The 20,301-nt window shown below is 46.4% G+C and overlaps 1 protein-coding gene across 2 annotated transcripts in view; it reads left to right on the forward strand.

The window, feature by feature from the left end:
* Positions 1 to 20,301, forward strand: part of cd276 (CD276 molecule) — a 179,675-nt gene that overhangs the window by 141,961 nt on the left and 17,413 nt on the right. For both annotated transcript variants that reach the window (XM_084337199.1, XM_084337198.1), the window contains exon 7: positions 16,546 to 16,584. In XM_084337199.1, the coding sequence (XP_084193325.1) occupies positions 16,546 to 16,568 (23 nt within the window). In that variant the 3' untranslated portion in view covers positions 16,569 to 16,584. The remainder of the gene's footprint in view (positions 1 to 16,545; positions 16,585 to 20,301) is intronic.

Below are 20,301 nucleotides of genomic sequence, written 5' to 3' on the forward strand. Positions count from 1 at the left end.
TATATTATAACGGCGTTCAAAAGTGTGCCAGATTTCATATGCCTTTCAGCCGAAAACCCAGTTAAAACACACCGTAAACAGGCTTTAAAATAATGCGGAAAACCACCCATTCTGGCAACCACTCTGGGCGGGGCTTCGGGGAGTCTGCTAGTATAGCAGCAGCACTCGCACTTGGCTCTGCACTCGCTCAGAGTCAGACTATACGACGTCGGTGTATGAGCATTTAAAAGAGTTTTAGTTAAAGTCAGTAAATGTTTTGCACTTTGAATATTGAACTTTGAGGTACAACCTTAGTTTCATACCTCAGCCTGGTTCCTACCTCGTGTTGTGTTAGTACAGAGTTATGTCGGGATTGTCGACACATGTTTATATGTTTGCACAATGACTACTTTCACTTTTGGTACTTTAAGTATATTTAGATTATTATACTTAATAAAGACCATTCAAGCAGCACGTTTTTCCTCATGTTTTAGAAAATATACTGTAGAGATGAAAGCTGCAGCTGCTACTAGTGTGGACTGAATGGGCGGCAGCAAAGTGTTATGGAAATGCCAGTATTCTGTGGTTCTATTATGGGTTGTGGCAATAAATTTGACAAATAATAGCTCGCTGCAACGTATTGAAAAAAGAACTATAAACTATAAATTAGTTCATTTTTGAAACCATGAACTTTAGTTCAAAATTTTTAATTATGAACTATGAACTGAACTAGTTCATTTAAAAATTTGTGAACTGTGAACTGAACTAGTTCATGTAGAAAGTGAACTTTCCCAACACTGCTCAACGGTTGGCACGAACTAACGAATTTTCCCGTCGTTGGCACTGAAAGTGTTAATGCGTATTGTCAGTCAAAACAGTCAGTTTCCATTTGCAATAATTACATTACCTCCACTCTTTCTGCAGCAGGTCTCTCCGCTCATGGAATGGCATATTTCCGTATCAATTTGGAAATGCACAAACACAAACTGCTGTTTTTATCCTTTAGATAAAGTTAACTAATGTTAAGCGTACTATCCATAGAATCTTCCTTACGCTCTCATGCTCCACAGCTTCCAGTGGTGTCTTTCTGCAACAACTCACATCTTGTGGGATTTCAGAGTGATATTTATGTTTCAATGGCAAGAACAGACACTTTTGGTGGACTACTTGTTGTTAACCAAATTTTAAAAAGTACCCTCAAAAACCGGTTCAGTTGAAATGGCGAGTAGGCCTACTCGAGTAATCAATTACTCACGCCCATCCATAGGAGGGTTAAAACGAGGCTGGGAGTTTAGACGACAGCTCTCCCAACAAATCATAAATCAAATCAAATGTATTTGTAAGGCCCGACAACACACGTTAATGTCTCTCTCTCTCTCTCTCTCTCTCTCTCTCTCTCTCTCTCTCTCTCTCTCTCTCTCTCTCTCTCTCTCCCCCCCCCCCCCCCCGCCATTGCCCCCACACCTGGTGAAGTTCAGCTACTGGGCGTGCCTTCTGAGATACCTCTTTAAACGCTGCAGACAGCAGCTTTGTTTCACCATCTGTCTCCAAAAAACGAGAGGTTCCTGACTTAGACAAAGGAACTGAAATGATGCCCACTCTAATAAAACCAGGATGATGGCAGAGCCGCGTTTGTGTGTTATCTTAATGAGCTGTCCGGAGGAGCATGCGCCTCCTCTTTCAAAGCCAGCCTGATTGGAACAATAACCAGTGATAACTGGGGACCTAGGTTCATTCATTCGGATGGCAGGAGGAGGCTGTGCGCCTCGCCTTTTTAAAAGCCGAGAGCTGCAAACAAACACTCTTTTTACAAACTGCACGGCTCAAATTCAGGATTCGCTAGCAGCTGGCAAGCAGCACCCAGTCCTTTTAGAAACACATACATGTGTGCACACACATAAAAACATGGAAATGAGTATGCATGCACACGCTCCCATGCACGCTCACAGAAGAAATTAACACGCACATGACTACACAGACGCAAATACACACACACACACATACACACATACACATGCCCGACTGAAGCCCTCACCTTCCCACCTCCTCCCTGAAATGAGTTTTGTAATCTGAAGCGTGATGTGCTGTTTAGAGGGAGGCTGCAGTAATCCGAGTGCAGCTCCGACTGTCAACCGCTGGCTTCAATCCGTGTGCACTAGCCCCTGTCTCCCTGTCTCCCGGGCTCCAAGGAGCCAGGGCCGTAGCAGCGAGGCTCTGGAAGAAGAGAGTGTTAGTCATGACCCAGTTCTTTCACCAAGAAAACATCATCAGAAAGAGCCATTTGAAACACCCTCTGAAAAGGGGAGCAAGATGTGAAATTACTCTACACTGTAGACTAGAGTGTGTGTGTGTGCACGTCGGTGTGTGGGAATTAACCTTACCTTAGCTGAGGCAAGGTTCTGTGAAGGTGGAAGACTGCTAATATCATGCTCCATAATGCTGATAACAAGGAGAGAGAGAGAGAGAGAGAGAGGCCCCCGTGTTGCCTGCCCATCTACTCTAGTCCAAGGCCACTGCCGAGGGATGGACGACAATTGCTGGAATCGTATTAAAGCCTCAAGCTCAATAGCTCATCACCTTAAATGTCTTGTTGATTTTAAGGAGCCAGCTAGCCAAGGCGGGAAGGTGACTCTTTAGTGAATAGACAAAAACAAGGACAGCCATTCCCAGACTCAAAGTCACCTCTGGGTTTATTATTATAGCCCCCCCCCCCCCCCCCACCTGTCTTGGCAACTGGATCATACGTAGCAGCACAGAGGGAATACAACACCTCAAGTGCGGCGGAGCAAAAATCTTCACCTAACGTTTCCCTCAGGAACCAGTGCCCCGCCTCTGCGAGGGAGCAGTGCGCCACTTTTTAAGGATGCCCATCAGGGGCAGAAAGTAGTGAGGTTAAGTTCTAATAAGACTCATCTCACATTGCTATCGCTGTGAAATCATGCTGCTAATCCAAATGTTTTAAAAGGGACATATTTTTGTCCTTTTCAACAAGTTAATAATATATGTCTTTTAGGTTTTTGCTCAAAAGAAACCACTCAGATTATGCATTCTAGCAGCCTCTAACCTCTTTGTTTCAGTCCTGTACACAACAGGCTGTTCCATAAAAAAACTAAAAATGTTCATGGGCAGAGATGGGGGTTATAATCTAAGAGGGACATTTAATTTAAAACAACCTATTGTCCGTACAACTCTCAAAAGCAAGTGCATCTCAGTTTGTGGGGTATCCATTTGGAATGGCCTTGATGTAGCAATAAAAACAAGTAATACTATTGAAATGTTTAAATGCAGATATAAACAGGAATTCTTGGTCAAGTATAAGTTAGAGGAGCTTGAAAATAACGTGAACTAGTATTTTTGTAATTATTTATCTTTTGCTGTAGTGGATAGGTATATTCTTTTTTGATATTGATAGATAACTTATTACATATTAATATGATATTGTAAGGAAGGGGCAGGACCAGATAAGCTTTGCTTCATTATGTCCCCTCTCAAACAAAACCATTGTCTTGAGCTATGCTGATTATTGCTTCCATGTCTAGGAAGATATATTTTATTTTATTTGTATTTTATTACATTTTTAATCTTTTTTATTTAGTTTTAATACATTTTTTTTATTACAAATGTGTGTGTTTGTTTTATGGTTGAAATGTTCGAGATAAATAAAGATCAAATCAAATCAGTACGTGTAACAAGTGAGCCACTCATACACCATCTAGTAGTGGTACATTACATCTGTAATGTCGAACGAAATTCAGACCAAACTGTCAGACTAGATCAAATATGACTCAAGATCCAGCAATACCATACTGTAGCAATATTACTGTTCAGAATGTTGTCAGAAACATCTTTTAGATTCAACTTTAGGTAGAAAATAAACGATTTACACACAAGCCACCATCTGGTACACCCGCATTTTATTAAGATATCTTCATGCGCACGTTATTAACTATGGCGATTGTGGCTACAATTCTGAATGACTGAGACATGAGGCTGAATGACTGAGTCAATGTCAAGAGGGAGGGGTCTTGTCACAGCTGAACTGCAGAAAAGGCACAATGCATTTTTCACATTTTCTGAGTGTTGTTGACAACCCCTCATTCTGTAAAAACAATGCAACACACAGGAAAAGGTGATTTTAACATTAGGTTATGGAGGGTCACCAATGTGGAGTTAAAAAACAGCGAGCCAGAGACGTAGTCGAGTCGAGGTAGTTTACTTTAGGGTGACCAAACGTCCTTTTTTGCCCGGACATGTCCTCTTTTCACGCCCTGTCCGGGGCGTCCGGGGGGGGTTTATAAATGCATGGAAATGTCCGGGGTTTCATTGTTTTTCATTTTCAGTTTCAGTTTCACGGCCCTTTGCGAGCATCTGAAGGCTCGGGACTGCATTTTTCGCAGGCCATCTGAATCGCCCAAATCCGTGCCTCGGTTCTCGAGTTACATGCCGATATGTCAGGCGTGCAACTTTTTACATGGCGCGCCAGATTATCACCCCGGACTCCCATGCAGCTGCAGAGCCGCAGAGCCAGCGGCACTCTCAGGGCCACACGCTGACGGCCACGCTGTGAGGGCCGCTCAGCAGCGCCACCCACCCAATGGCTGAATTGCCAATGGCTGAATTGGAGTATTGCACTGTGCGGGCACAGCTGCGAGATCCGCGCGGGGCCAGACTCGAGGGAGTAAATTAACTATACTTTTGCTCACACAATATCTTGAATGAATGCGTTTATTTATTTCGAACATAAATTGAAAATAAATAATAATAAAAAACAAGTAATAAACAGATTAAAAAACAAACAAGCAGGAGTATAGAATGAAGTGTAAACGTATGTATTCCAATTTCCTACCCCCTTGATTGATTGATTGATTGAAAACTTTATTAACACATTGCAGAATGGGTACAATACAGTACGGCTCAATACACACAATTGTTAAGGGGATGCAGACCAGAGAAAGACTTTCATCTTGTTTACATCAGGGTCCCCCATTTTCAATTCATCATAACATATTACATACATGACATACAGATAGACAGTATTCAGTATACCTTCACACTCTATTATCTTATGCAACTCATATTCACTCCACAAACTGAAATATAGGCTACATACATTGTTGAATGAACAGCCTGTTTCTTGAAGTTAGACTCTCCTCTAAATTGTAACCCCCCTCTCTATAACAGAATTTTTGGATGTTACCCGGGAGTGAATTGTTTCGTGCTTTAAACATGATTTGTGCAGTCTTAAATTCAGCCAGGTCCCAGAGTTTCATGGCATGTGATTTAAAAAATAGTGTGTTTGTGTGTTCCAGATATCCTACCTTATTGATAATCAAATCAAAATCAAATGTATTTGTAAGGCCCGACAACACACGTTAATGTCCCTTCAGGCCCATGTCCCTTCAGGCTATGGATTTGCTGTGTTTTCCAGCTTATACAAAAAATATATATATTATTTTGGAATATTGCAACTATACTACACAAAAACGTGAGTACACAAGTTCAACCCATGTTCAGCCCTATGTTACTCATTAGCACTAAAAGTGATTTTTGCATGTGCTATAAGCATAAAGTATAAAAATAAGCTTTGCAAAAAACGTATGCAGTCCTCAAGTTCAAGTAAAAAAAAAATCCACTTTTCTGGGCGCATGTTATGTGGTTAAATTTGGGATATTGCAACCACTGCAGAAAAATGTGAGTACACAAGTGCACGTTCAACTCAAGTTCAGACCTATTGCTACTCTATTTCATTAGCACTAAAAGTGATTTTCCTTTTTTGCATTAGTAACTTCAGAATGTTATCTTTCAAAAGAGACCAGGCTTATGCATGTGCTATAAGCATAATGTATAAAGATAAGCTTTGCAAAAAAAGTATGCAGTCCTCAAGTTCAAGTATAAAAAAAAATTGCCGCTTTTCTGGGTGCATGTTTCCAAACATATGTTAAAACAATAGAGGCATCTTTGAGTAAACTTTGAGTAGAGATTCAAGATTCAAGAGGTTTATTCATCACATACAGTACAGTACACAAGACATAGTGAAATGAAGGTGGCCATGCCCGCTTCGATTGTGCAAAGTATCATTAAGTATCTCGAGGCTAGGGCCAGCATGTCCTCTTTTTTGGAAATCAAAATATGGTCACCCTAGTTTACTCAATCTTCCAACATATATCCATTTACAATAACAACAAACTAAACCCGGAACCGGAAGCGGTACTTAACCTTTCCCATAAACCCCCGCTCTTAAAGGCACAAGCCCTCTTTAGTGAATGTCTCTCGATGTGGGTCACCACAAGGTCCCCTTTCATGTTAAATCACTATTGCCATATTATTGACACATTCTGGAAAGTTTTCTTTACATATTTCTCTGAGAAACACACAGACTGCAGGGCTGAGTCATTTGCAGCAACCCCTGGAGCAAGTTGGGGTTTGGTTCTTTCTTACTCAAGGACTCTTGGACAGAGATGGGAGCTTTGGCTTCCCCCAGGGATCAAACGTATGCTCCTCCAGTCACTAACGGGTCTTTCTAGTTCTGTGTTCATTTAGCCTTCCACTTATTGTACAGTAGTCACGAGAATATTGCATCACAATCCGGACTTGGGAAGTTGACGTCAAGCCATGTTGAATTTCTGAGGGCGAGCCGCCCTATGAGGTTTTGAAGTTACAGAGCCATACCGGGCTCATTTTTACTTCTCGCAGGTACGCCTACTTCCAACTTCCACATTCAGTTTCTGGGCATACTTGTTATTAACTCCCAGGTGCACACAATGTGAATGGCTTGTTGTAGAGCAATACAGTAACGTTAGTGGGAAATAAATGATTATCTCTTTAAATTAAATAACAACTCATGTAAAAAAAGATTACCATCAGGTCAAACAGCAGTTACAGGACCACAGAACGTATCATACATCAGTCTATGGGAACTGCAGCAGATGCCTGACTCGCCGTGGCTCCCTGATGTAGTTAGAATGGGCCGCAGCCCCAGGCAGGTTCAAGAGGCCTCAATTCATAATGCTGCTACAGCCTACAGCACCCTGGCCCTTCCCAGCAGTCACACACTACCGCCTAAATATATGTAAATAGAACAGCGATGATGCCTTCATTAGTAGATATGGGCCACAGGATGACTTCAAGAGCACTAATTAAAAGAAGTGCTCGTGTACACATTTTATCAAGTGTGCCGTGCTTCGGTTCTTTGCTGGTTCGGCGCCGTTCATTCGGCAACGTCTTTGAGTGCTGTGTTCACTCCCGGCACAATCACAGTGCACTCTCTGAGATAATGTTTCGTTGTCAAAAGCCAGATAACATGGGAAGTAGAATAATGTTGAATTGTTTTCAAACCTCTTGTCGCACGCATCAGCATTCCACGCCGATTCTTCTCTGGAGCCTCTAATTATGTCCCTAATGAGCCCATCCCATGTATCGTATACCTCCTTGTGCTATTTCTGTACATGATGAGGACGTGTCATACAACATACTGTAGTCTACAATATGGAGTGTTGGATAATATTCCCTGTCTTCCTTTAGTTTAGTAGTTGGTTTACTTTTATATTAAACTTTTATTTAATTTATTTATTTTACTTTTATTTTATAAATGTTTACACTCATTTAGCACACTGAGAAATGCATGGGTGAAAAGCAGAGGAAAGAAAGTGTCCAAACAGTGCAGGGGGTTCATTGAAACAATAATGTTGAAAAGAAAAACATACAACAACACATAATACAACACATAATACATTTGCAAGAATAACAAATAGTACTATATAAATTGTTATTTGTATAACAAAAATGTAAACAGTGTAAACAAAAAAATGTATATTATATATTATATAACTTTTCAAAAAGACCTTCCCTGCCTGTTTTGGGAGGAAGCGTGTTTGCTCATCAAGGATGATGATGTTGCGCAACGAGCTACTTGTCCCATTCGCAGCAGTCATCTCAGAGGTTATCTGCTGCTAGTCCATGAAGAGAGGGGCCAATGTGGATCATTGTCGCAGCACAAGAGATAGGCGAGACATACTGTAGCGGCTCCTAAATCATGTGGAATAATGAGTGTTGTCACAGCTAATAAAAGGCAGTCAAAGCAGTGCTCGACACAACGCATCACAACAACAGATCCCACAGATTACAATATCAGATCAAGTAATTGCATAAAGTGCGGAAGAGAAAGAAAAGGGATAGGGGTGCACACAGGGGAAAGTGTCTTCAGTCAAAACACAAGCTGTATTCTGTCCCCCCTTTCAGGACCCTTCTCCCACCCCATTCCACCACACTGCTGCCATGTAATCTGGGCTTCTCTGGTAACCCAGCCAAGACCCCGTGGGAGAGCGTCTATCCATCTCACTGCCCCAATCTGCCTCCCCACTTTGTGTTCTCCGACGCGTCTCAGTTCCACATGAGCACTCAGCTACTGTGACTAATTGAATAAAGCGATGTGTGCCCTCTGTTCGTGTTAGCCGTGGCACGGCTGTGTACCCTCTTCATGTTAGCCCTGCTGTGTCTTGTTAGCCCCTCCGCTTTGTAATTAGCCCCTCTGATTCACATTAGCCCCCCTGCTTCGTGTTAGCCCCTCTGTTTCACGTTAGCCCCTCTGCTTCGTGTTAGCCCCTCTGTTTCACGTTAGCCCCTCTGATTCACATTAGCCCCTCTGCTTCGCGTTAGCCCCTCTGCTTCGTGTTAGCCCCTCTGTTTCACATTAGCCCCTCTGTTTCATGTTAGCCCCTCTGTTTCATGTTAGCCCCTCTGTGTCACGTTAGCCCCTCTGCTTCGTGTTAGCCCCTCTGTGTCACGTTAGCCCCTCTGCTTCGTGTTAGCCCCTCTGCTTCGTGTTAGCCCCTCTGTTTCACGTTAGCCCCTCTGTTTCATGTTAGCCCCTCTGCTTCACATTATCCCCTGTTTCACGTTAGCCCCTCTGTGTCACGTTAGCCCCTCTGCTTCGTGTTAGCCCCTCTGTTTCATGTTAGCCCCTCTGTGTCATGTTAGCCCCTCTGTTTCACATTAGCCCCTCTGCTTCGTGTTAGCCCCTCTGTGTCACGTTAGCCCCTATGTTTCACGTTAGCCCCCCTGCTTCGTGTTAGCCCCTCTGTGTCACGTTAGCCCCTCTGCTTCGTGTTAGCCCCTCTGTGTCACGTTAGCCCCTCTGTTTCATGTTAGCCCCTCTGTGTCATGTTAGCCCCTGTGTCACGTTAGCCCCTCTGTTTCACGTTAGCCCCTCTGTTTCACGTTAGCCCCGCTGCTTCATGTTAGCCCCTGTTTCACGTTAGCCCCTCTGTGTCACGTTAGCCCCTCTGTTTCACGTTAGCCCCTCTGTGTCACGTTAGCCCCTCTGTTTCACGTTAGCCCCTCTGTCACGTTAGCCCCTCTGTTTCACGTTAGCCCCTGGGTCACGTTACCCCTTCTGTTTCACATTAGCCCCTCTGTGTCACGTTAGCCCCTCTGTTTCACGTTAGCCCCTCTGCTTCGTGTTAGCCCCTCTGTTTCACGTTAGCCCCTCTGTTTCACGTTAGCCCCTCTGTTTCACATTAGCCCCTCTGTTTCACATTAGCCCCTCTGCTTCGCGTTAGCCCTCTGTGTCACATTAGCCCCTCTGTGTCATGTTAGCCCCTCTGCTTCATGTTAGCCCCTCTGCTTCATGTTAGCCCCTCTGTTTCACGTTAGCCCCTCTGTGTCACGTTAGCCCCTCTGCTTCGTGTTAGCCCCTCTGTGTCACGTTAGCCCCTCTGCTTCATGTTAGCCCCTCTGTGTCACGTTAGCCCCTCTGCTTCATGTTAGCCCCTCTGTGTCATGTTAGCCCCTCTGCTTCATGTTAGCCCCTCTGTGTCATGTTAGCCCCTCTGTTTCACGTTAGCCCCTCTGTGTCATGTTAGCCCCTCTGTGTCACGTTAGCCCCTCTGCTTCATGTTAGCCCCTATGTGTCACGTTAGCCCCTCTGTTTCATGTTAGCCCCTCTGTGTCATGTTAGCCCCTCTGTTTCATGTTAGCCCCTCTGTGTCATGTTAGCCCCTCTGTGTCACGTTAGCCCCTCTGCTTCATGTTAGCCCCTATGTGTCACGTTAGCCCCTCTGTTTCATGTTAGCCCCTCTGTTTCACGTTATCCCCTCTGTTTCATGTTAGCTCCTCTCTGTCACGTTAGCCCCTCTGTGTCACGTTAGCCCCTCTGTTTCACGTTAGCCCCTCTGCTTCACGTTAGCCCCTCTGCTTCACGTTAGCCCCTCTGTGTCACGTTAGCCCCTCTGTGTCACGTTAGCCATTCTGTTTCACGGTAGCCCCTCTGTTTCACGTTAGCCCCTCTGTGTCACGTTAGCCCCTCTGCTTCACGTTAGCCCCTCTGCTTCGTGTTAGCCCCTCTGTTTCATGTTAGCCCCTCTGTTTCACGTTAGCCCCTCTGCTTCATGTTAGCCCCTCTGTTTCATGTTAGCCCCTCTGTGTCATGTTAGCCCCTGTGTCACGTTAGCCCCTCTGCTTCGTGTTAGCCCCTCTGTTTCATGTTAGCCCCTCTGTGTCATGTTAGCCTCTGTGTCACGTTAGCCCCTCTGTGTCACGTTAGCCCCTCTGTGTCACGTTAGCCCCTCTGTGTCACATTAGCCCCTCTGTGTCATGTTAGCCCCTCTGCTTCGTGTTAGCCCCTCTGCTTCACGTTAGCCCCTCTGCTTCGTGTTAGCCCCTCTGTTTCATGTTAGCCCCTCTGCTTCACGTTAGCCCCTCTGTGTCACGTTAGCCCCTCTGTGTCATGTTAGCCCTTCTGTTTCACGTTAGCCCCTCTGCTTCACGTTAGCCCTTCTGTTTCCCGGTAGCCCCTCTGTTTCACGTTAGCCCCTCTGTGTCATGTTAGCCCCTCTGTTTCATGTTAGCCCCTGTGTCACGTTAGCCCCTCTGCTTCGTGTTAGCCCCTCTGTTTCATATTAGCCCCTCTGTTTCATGTTAGCCCCTCTGTGTCACGTTAGCCCCTCTGTTTCATGTTAGCCCCTCTGTTTCACGTTATCCCCTCTGTTTCATGTTAGCCCCTCTGTGTCACGTTAGCCCCTCTGTGTCACGTTAGCCCCTCTGTTTCACGTTAGCCCCTCTGCTTCATGTTAGCCCCTCTGCTTCGTGTTAGCCTCTCTGTTTCATGTTAGCCCCTCTGTGTCACGTTAGCACCTCTGTTTCATGTTAGCCCCCTGCTTCATGTTAGCCCCTCTGTGTCACGTTAGCACCTCTGTGTCACGTTAGCCCCTCTGCTTCATGTTAGCCTCTCTGTTTCATGTTAGCCCCTCTGTGTCACGTTAGCCCCTCTGTGTCACGTTAGCCCCTCTGTGTCACGTTAGCCCCTCTGCTTCATGTTAGCCTCTCTGTTTCATGTTAGCCCCTCTGTGTCACGTTAGCACCTCTGTGTCACGTTAGCCCCTCTGCTTCGTGTTAGCCCCTCTGTTTCATGTTAGCCCCTCTGTTTCATGTTAGCCCCTCTGTGTCACGTTAGCCCCTCTGTTTCATGTTAGCCCCTCTGTTTCACATTAGCCCCTCTGCTTCGTGTTAGCCCCTCTGTTTCATGTTAGCCCCTCTGTTTCACGTTAGCCCCTCTGTGTCACGTTAGCCCCTCTGTGTCACGTTAGCCCCTCTGTGTCACGTTAGCCCCTCTGTGTCACATTAGCCCCTCTGCTTCGTGTTAGCCCCTCTGTTTCACATTAGCCTTTCTGCTTCACGTTAGCCCCTCTGTTTCACGTTAGCCCCTCTGCTTCACGTTAGCCCCTCTACTTTGTGTTAGCCCCTCTGTGTCACGTTAGCCCCTTTGTTTCACATTAGCCCCTCTGTTTCACGTTAGCCCCTCTGTGTCACATTAGCCCCTCTGTGTCATGTTAGCCCCTCTGCTTCGTGTTAGCCCCTCTGCTTCGTGTTAGCCCCTCTGTTTCATGTTAGCCCCTCTGCTTCACGTTAGCCCCTCTGTGTCACGTTAGCCCCTCTGTGTCATGTTAGCCCTTCTGTTTCACGTTAGCCCCTCTGCTTCACGTTAGCCCTTCTGTTTCCCGGTAGCCCCTCTGTTTCACGTTAGCCCCTCTGTGTCATGTTAGCCCCTCTGTTTCATGTTAGCCCCTGTGTCACGTTAGCCCCTCTGCTTCGTGTTAGCCCCTCTGTTTCATATTAGCCCCTCTGTTTCATGTTAGCCCCTCTGTGTCACGTTAGCCCCTCTGTTTCATGTTAGCCCCTCTGTTTCACGTTATCCCCTCTGTTTCATGTTAGCCCCTCTGTGTCACGTTAGCCCCTCTGTGTCACGTTAGCCCCTCTGTTTCACGTTAGCCCCTCTGCTTCATGTTAGCCCCTCTGCTTCGTGTTAGCCTCTCTGTTTCATGTTAGCCCCTCTGTGTCACGTTAGCACCTCTGTTTCATGTTAGCCCCCTGCTTCATGTTAGCCCATGTGTCACGTTAGCCCCTCTGCTTCGTGTTAGCCCCTCTGTTTCATGTTAGCCCCTCTGTTTCATGTTAGCCCCTCTGTGTCACGTTAGCCCCTCTGTTTCATGTTAGCCCCTCTGTTTCACATTAGCCCCTCTGCTTCGTGTTAGCCCCTCTGTTTCATGTTAGCCCCTCTGTTTCACGTTAGCCCCTCTGTGTCACGTTAGCCCCTCTGTGTCACGTTAGCCCCTCTGTTTCACGTTAGCCTTTCTGCTTCACGTTAGCCCCTCTGTTTCATGTTAGCCCCTCTGTTTCACGTTAGCCCCTCTGCTTCACGTTAGCCCCTCTACTTTGTGTTAGCCCCTCTGTGTCACGTTAGCCCCTTTGTTTCACATTAGCCCCTCTGTTTCACGTTAGCCCCTCTGTGTCACGTTAGCCCCTCTGCTTCACGTTAGCCCCTCTGCTTCATGTTAGCCCCTCTGCTTCATGTTAGCCCCTCTGCTTCATGTTAGCCCCTCTGTTTCACGTTAGCCCCTCTGTGTCACGTTAGCCCCTCTGTGTCACGTTAGCCCCTCTGTGTCACGTTAGCCCCTCTGTGTCACATTAGCCCCTCTGCTTCGTGTTAGCCCCTCTGTTTCACATTAGCCTTTCTGCTTCACGTTAGCCCCTCTGTTTCACGTTAGCCCCTCTGCTTCACGTTAGCCCCTCTACTTTGTGTTAGCCCCTCTGTGTCACGTTAGCCCCTTTGTTTCACATTAGCCCCTCTGTTTCACGTTAGCCCCTCTGTGTCACATTAGCCCCTCTGTGTCATGTTAGCCCCTCTGCTTCGTGTTAGCCCCACTGCTTCACGTTAGCCCCTCTGCTTCGTGTTAGCCCCTCTGTTTCATGTTAGCCCCTCTGCTTCACGTTAGCCCCTCTGTGTCACGTTAGCCCCTCTGTGTCATGTTAGCCCTTCTGTTTCACGTTAGCCCCTCTGCTTCACGTTAGCCCTTCTGTTTCCCGGTAGCCCCTCTGTTTCACGTTAGCCCCTCTGTGTCATGTTAGCCCCTCTGTTTCATGTTAGCCCCTGTGTCACGTTAGCCCCTCTGCTTCGTGTTAGCCCCTCTGTTTCATATTAGCCCCTCTGTTTCATGTTAGCCCCTCTGTGTCACGTTAGCCCCTCTGTTTCATGTTAGCCCCTCTGTTTCACGTTATCCCCTCTGTTTCATGTTAGCCCCTCTGTGTCACGTTAGCCCCTCTGTGTCACGTTAGCCCCTCTGTTTCACGTTAGCCCCTCTGCTTCATGTTAGCCCCTCTGCTTCGTGTTAGCCTCTCTGTTTCATGTTAGCCCCTCTGTGTCACGTTAGCACCTCTGTTTCATGTTAGCCCCCTGCTTCATGTTAGCCCATGTGTCACGTTAGCCCCTCTGCTTCGTGTTAGCCCCTCTGTTTCATGTTAGCCCCTCTGTTTCATGTTAGCCCCTCTGTGTCACGTTAGCCCCTCTGTTTCATGTTAGCCCCTCTGTTTCACATTAGCCCCTCTGCTTCGTGTTAGCCCCTCTGTTTCATGTTAGCCCCTCTGTTTCACGTTAGCCCCTCTGTGTCACGTTAGCCCCTCTGTGTCACGTTAGCCCCTCTGTGTCACGTTAGCCCCTCTGTTTCACGTTAGCCTTTCTGCTTCACGTTAGCCCCTCTGTTTCATGTTAGCCCCTCTGTTTCACGTTAGCCCCTCTGCTTCACGTTAGCCCCTCTACTTTGTGTTAGCCCCTCTGTGTCACGTTAGCCCCTTTGTTTCACATTAGCCCCTCTGTTTCACGTTAGCCCCTCTGCTTCACGTTAGCCCCTCTGCTTCATGTTAGCCCCTCTGCTTCATGTTAGCCCCTCTGTTTCATGTTAGCCCCTCTGTGTCATGTTAGCCCCTGTGTCACGTTAGCCCCTCTGTTTCTTGTTAGCCCCTCTGTGTCACGTTAGCCCCTCTGTTTCATGTTATCCCCTCTGCTTCACGTTAGCCCCTCTGTGTCACATTAGCCCCTCTGTGTCATGTTAGCCCCTCTGCTTCGTGTTAGCCCCTCTGCTTCACGTTAGCCCCTCTGCTTCGTGTTAGCCCCTCTGCTTCGTGTTAGCCCCTCTGTTTCATGTTAGCCCCTCTGCTTCACGTTAGCCCCTCTGTGTCACGTTAGCCCCTCTGTGTCACGTTAGCCCCTCTGTTTCATGTTAGCCCCTCTGTTTCATGTTAGCCCCTCTGCTTCACGTTAGCCCCTCTGTGTCACGTTAGCCCCTCTGTGTCACGTTAGCCCCTCTGTGTCATGTTAGCCCCTCTGCTTCACGTTAGCCCCTCTGTGTCATGTTAGCCCCTCTGTGTCACGTTAGCCCCTCTGCTTCGTGTTAGCCTCTCTGTTTCCCGGTAGCCCCTCTGTTTCACGTTAGCCCCTCTGTGTCACGTTAGCCCCTCTGCTTCGTGTTAGCCCCTCTGTTTCATATTAGCCCCTCTGTTTCATGTTAGCCCCTCTGTGTCACGTTAGCCCCTCTGTTTCATGTTAGCCCCTCTGCTTCGCGTTAGCCCCTCTGTGTCACGTTAGCCCCTCTGTTTCATGTTAGCCCCTCTGTTTCATGTTAGCCCCTCTGTGTCACGTTAGCCCCTCTGTGTCACGTTAGCCCCTCTGTTTCATGTTAGCCCCTCTGTTTCATGTTAGCCCCTCTGTGTCACGTTAGCCCCTCTGTTTCACGTTAGCCCCTCTGCTTCACGTTAGCCCCTCTGTTTCACGTTAGCCCCTCTGTTTCACGTTAGCCCCTCTGCTTCACGTTAGCCCCTCTGTTTCACGTTAGCCCCTCTGCTTCACGTTAGCCCTTCTGTTTCACGTTAGCCCCTCTGCTTCGTGTTAGCCTCTCTGTTTCATGTTAACCCCTCTGTGTCACGTTAGCACCTCTGTTTCATGTTAGCCCCTCTGTGTCATGTTAGCCCCTCTGCTTCATGTTAGCCCCTCTGTTTCACATTAGCCCCTCTGCTTCGTGTTAGCCCCTCTGTTTCATGTTAGCCCCTCTGTGTCACGTTAGCCCCTCTGTTTCATGTTAGCCCCTCTGTTTCACATTAGCCCCTCTGCTTCGTGTTAGCCCCTCTGTTTCATGTTAGCCCCTCTGTTTCATGTTAGCCCCTCTGTGTCACGTTAGCCCCTCTGCTTCACGTTAGCCCCTCTGTGTCATGTTAGCCCCTCTGTGTCACGTTAGCCCCTCTGCTTCGTGTTAGCCCCTCTGTGTCACGTTAGCCCCTCTGTTTCATATTAGCCCCTCTGTTTCATGTTAGCCCCTCTGTGTCACGTTAGCCCCTCTGTTTCATGTTAGCCCCTCTGTTTCATGTTAGCCCCTCTGTGTCACGTTAGCCCCTCTGTGTCACGTTAGCCCCTCTGTTTCACGTTAGCCCCTCTGTTTCACGTTAGCCCCTCTGCTTCACGTTAGCCCCTCTGTTTCACGTTAGCCCCTCTGCTTCACGTTAGCCCCTCTGCTTCGTGTTAGCCCCTCTGTTTCATGTTAACCCCTCTGTGTCACGTTAGCACCTCTGTTTCATGTTAGCCCCCTGCTTCATGTTAGCCCATGTGTCACGTTAGCCCCTCTGCTTCGTGTTAGCCCCTCTGTTTCATGTTAGCCCCTCTGTGTCACGTTAGCCCCTCTGTTTCATGTTAGCCCCTCTGTTTCACATTAGCCCCTCTGCTTCGTGTTAGCCCCTCTGTTTCATGTTAGCCCCTCTGTTTCACGTTAGCCCCTCTGTGTCACGTTAGCCCCTCTGTTGCATGTTAGCCCCTCTGTGTCACGTTAGCCCCTCTGTGTCACGTTAGCCCCTCTGTGTCACGTTAGCCCCTCTGTTTCACGTTAGCCCCTCTGCTTCACGTTAGCCCCTCTGTTTCATGTTAGCCCCTCTGTTTCACGTTAGCCCCTCTGCTTCACGTTAGCCCCTCTGTGTCACGTTAGCCCCTCTGTTTCACATTAGCCCCTCTGTTTCATGTTAGCCCCTCTGTGTCACGTTAGCCCCTCTCCTTCGCCTTCGAGATAATTAAACTGATTATAATTGAGCTTCGTTCTTGGATACTTGTAATAACGACTATTTTAAATATTTGTTTGTAGTTTTTTTTTAACAAAGGTCTGGCATACAATACAATAGAGACACACTGATTATGTAGACATGGTTATGGTACAAATAAAAGCTCACACCATATCCTTCTCATTTCCTCTCTTCCAGCCATGACGCCACTGAAGAGCTAAATCCAAAGGAACAAAGGTGAGAATTATAAATGTACATAAATACACGTATACTGTGTGTGTGTGTGTGTATATGTATACTGTGTGTGTGTGTGTGTGTGTGTGTGTGTGTGTGTGTGTGTGTGTGTGTGTGTGTGTGTGTGTGTGTGTGTGTGTGTGTGTGTGTGTGTGTGTGTGTGTGTGCACATGTATGTCTTTGTGTTCAGGTGTTTTCATGCTTCACTTCTTCTTATCACAATCGCTGAGTATTTTCTGCACTAATGCTCTCAAGGGCCCAAGGTCTCCGAAAGCATGTGTGAGTGATTCCGTAATGAGGCCAGGCTGCATTACTTCTGTGAAGGACAATCAGGAATGTTTGGAGTTTTGACATTTAGATTTTCAGAATCAGGGAGTCATCGGTTGCCATGATGAATTTAATTCTGTGTCATGTCATCCTGAATGCCTTACCCTGCTTAAAGCCTAATTAATGTTAAACATTTGAGCCATGAGTCATCATGGCTAGAGCAGGGCCGTTTCTGACCATGTTGGTGCCCTAGGACAGACACTGACTGTGCCCCCCCCCCCCCACAACAAACCCTATGTCCATCATGCTGCAGTTACAATGTTACTACGTTACTACTAAACATAAACACACCATCAACACCACTAATATCTTAAAAAAAAATAAAAAATTATTAGAACTGAATGTATCGAGTTAAATAACACATTTAAAATTTCAATTATTAAAACAAACTGAACTGTACATTAAATGATAAAACTATAATCAATATAATTAACATTAACTAAATAATGTGTGCATTTTGTGTCAGGTGCGTCTATTATAGATCAGTTATGCATGTGTCTTCCAAATGTAACCCGACAAGTATTTGCATGTTAAGTGCAGTCAATCTGAATTGATCAGAGCCAAATTAATTACAATGTGTTTCAATATTTTCCCCGTTAATGTTTTTACACTCCCATAAATAGTGCAGTTTTACACCTTAATTAACAGGCATTTATTGTGTCTATTAGGAGCCATATTCAACCAGACAGACAACATTCGTGATCATTCACCACTTCCTTAACAGATCGGCTTGGGAACATTCACTTCTGTTTCAACAATGAAATGGGACCCTACTTTGAGCAGCCTTAAAATTGGACACGCCTTGACTTCCTTGCTGCAAAATCATCAATAATGTCATCATATGAAAGCTTGCTAGACACATCTCTGTTAATACTCATCATAGCCAGGCTATTGAGACGGTCCATTGTAGACCTCAAGTATGTTTTAATGAGCTTCAATTTTGAGAAGCTCCTCTCTGCAGCAGCTACAGTCACTGGATAAGTGGCAGCAATTCTGAGGGCCACCCACATATTTGGGTACATTTCTTTCAGTTTCTTCTCCTGTAGAAAGGATACAATTTCCAGGGTGGTCATGTTGGCCTTGGGAAAATCTGGGACATTTTGCATTTCCAATGCAAGTTATTTTCCATCCAGGTCTGACTGGCCATTGCAGGTGAGGGAGTTACTTAGTGCTGCACACATGCTGTTTCTGCTCCTCAGTGGAAAGCTTAGGGACGTTGATAAGCACCCCAAACTTGCTCTCAACTTCACTTAAGGTCTGAAATCGCTCACGCAGTGATCCAATGGAGACACCCACAACCTGGTTAAAGAAGGAAACTTCCATTTGTTTCAGTGCATCACTGAAGGGCTCATCACTCATCAGTGCATCACTGAAGGGCTCACCTCTGCAACAGGTCCTGCATTATTATTAAATCAGGAGACTTGTAGGAAAATTGCTGTTTTGTTTTTCTCAGCCTCTTCTGCTTCAGCACAGCCTCCACATTCATCTCCTCACAGACGTCTCTGGCAGTGGCTTGAGAAGAAGCAAATCCGGTGCTTCTGTAGCTGATCTAAACGCTTCATATCTGATACCAGCCTGATATCTGATACTAGCCTTGTACCAGCCTGATATCTGATACTAGCCTTGTACCAGCCTGATATCTGATACTAGCCTTGTACCAGCCTGATATCTGATACTAGCCTATACGCCTGTACATCACACAGCCTGAAACACACTGCTACACAGAGCTGCCTGTACATCACACAGCCTGAAACACACTCCTACACAGAGCTGCCTGTACATCACACAGCCTGAAACACACTGCTACACAGAGCTGCCTGTACATCACACAGCCTGAAACACACTCCTACACAGAGCTGCCTGTACGTCACACAGCCTGAAACACACTCCTACACAGAGCTGCCTGTACGTCACACAGCCTGAAACACACTCCTACACAGAGCTGCCTGTACATCACACAGCCTGAAACACACTCCTACACAGAGCTGCCTGTACATCACACAGCCTGAAACACACTGCTTGCTACACAGAGCTGCCTATACGTCACACAGCCTGAAACACATTCCTACACAGAGCTGCCTCTACGCCTGTACGTCACACAGCCTGAAACACACTCCTACACATAGATGCTCTATACCTGTACATCACACAGCCTGAAACACACTCCTACACAGAACTGCCTGTACGTCACACAGCCTGAAACACACTCCTACACAGAGCTGCCTGTACATCACACAGCCTGAAACACACTCCTACACAGAGTTGCCTGTACGTCACACAGCCTGAAACACACTCCTACACAGAGCTGCCTGTACGTCACACAGCCTGAAACACACTCCTACACAGAGCTGCCTGTACATCACACAGCCTGAAACACACTCCTACACAGAGCTGCCTCTACGCCTGTACATCACACAGCCTGAAACACACTCCTACACAGAGTTGCCTGTACGTCACACAGCCTGAAACACACTCCTACACAGAGCTGCCTGTACATCACACAGCCTGAAACACACTCCTACACAGAGTTGCCTGTACGTCACACAGCCTGAAACACACTCCTACACAGAGCTGCCTCTACGCCTGTACATCACACAGCCTGAAACACACTCCTACACAGAGCTGCCTGTATATCACACAGCCTGAAACACACTCCTACACAGAGCCGCCTCTACGCCTGTACGTGTTTACTATTCTGGAAATGATAGATATTTTAGTCGACGAAATATTTTTTCATTTCAGTGTCAATGACCTCGATCTCCAAAATAAGAGATCCCAAAAAATTATTACAAATAAATGTCTATACATTTTTTGGCCCCCTCTCCAGCCATGTGTGTGTGTGTGTGTGTGTGTGTGTGTGTGTGTGTGTGTGTGTGTGTGTGTGTGTGTGTGTGTGTGTGTGTGTGTGTGTGTGTGTGTGTGTGTGTGTTGAAAAAAGATAATCGAGATAAAACTATTATTGTGTTGCATGTCATATTGGTCTCATTGCTGGTTTCAGCTCATGTTGAGATGGGGGACGGAGCCATGGTGCGTTTCTCCAGCTATTTTGAAACGTCTTTGGTAAATTGTAGAAGATGACAGAAAGGCAGCCTTTGGTTGAGAAGAAAGGTAAAACTAATTCATTCGTCGTCATAATAATTAGTTTTACCTTTAAAGGATAACTCCACTATTTTGGGAAATTAGCTTATTTAACATCTTCCCTGGAGTTAGACAAGAAGATGCATACCTTTTTTGTCTCTGTGCGTGCATTTTAGCTTTGGGAATAGATGCTCCGTTAGCATAGCTTAGCTTCATCACTGGAAGTGAGGCAGGACAGTAGCCTTACAGTGCCTTACAGTGTATTGCAAGGTCTGACATTGACCAAACTTGATATGCATGACCTTGGTGGGCTCT

The sequence above is a fragment of the Notolepis coatsorum genome, assembly GCF_963971535.1.
Source record: "Notolepis coatsorum genome assembly, chromosome: 20".
Taxonomy (NCBI): Eukaryota; Metazoa; Chordata; class Actinopteri; order Aulopiformes; family Paralepididae; genus Notolepis; species Notolepis coatsorum.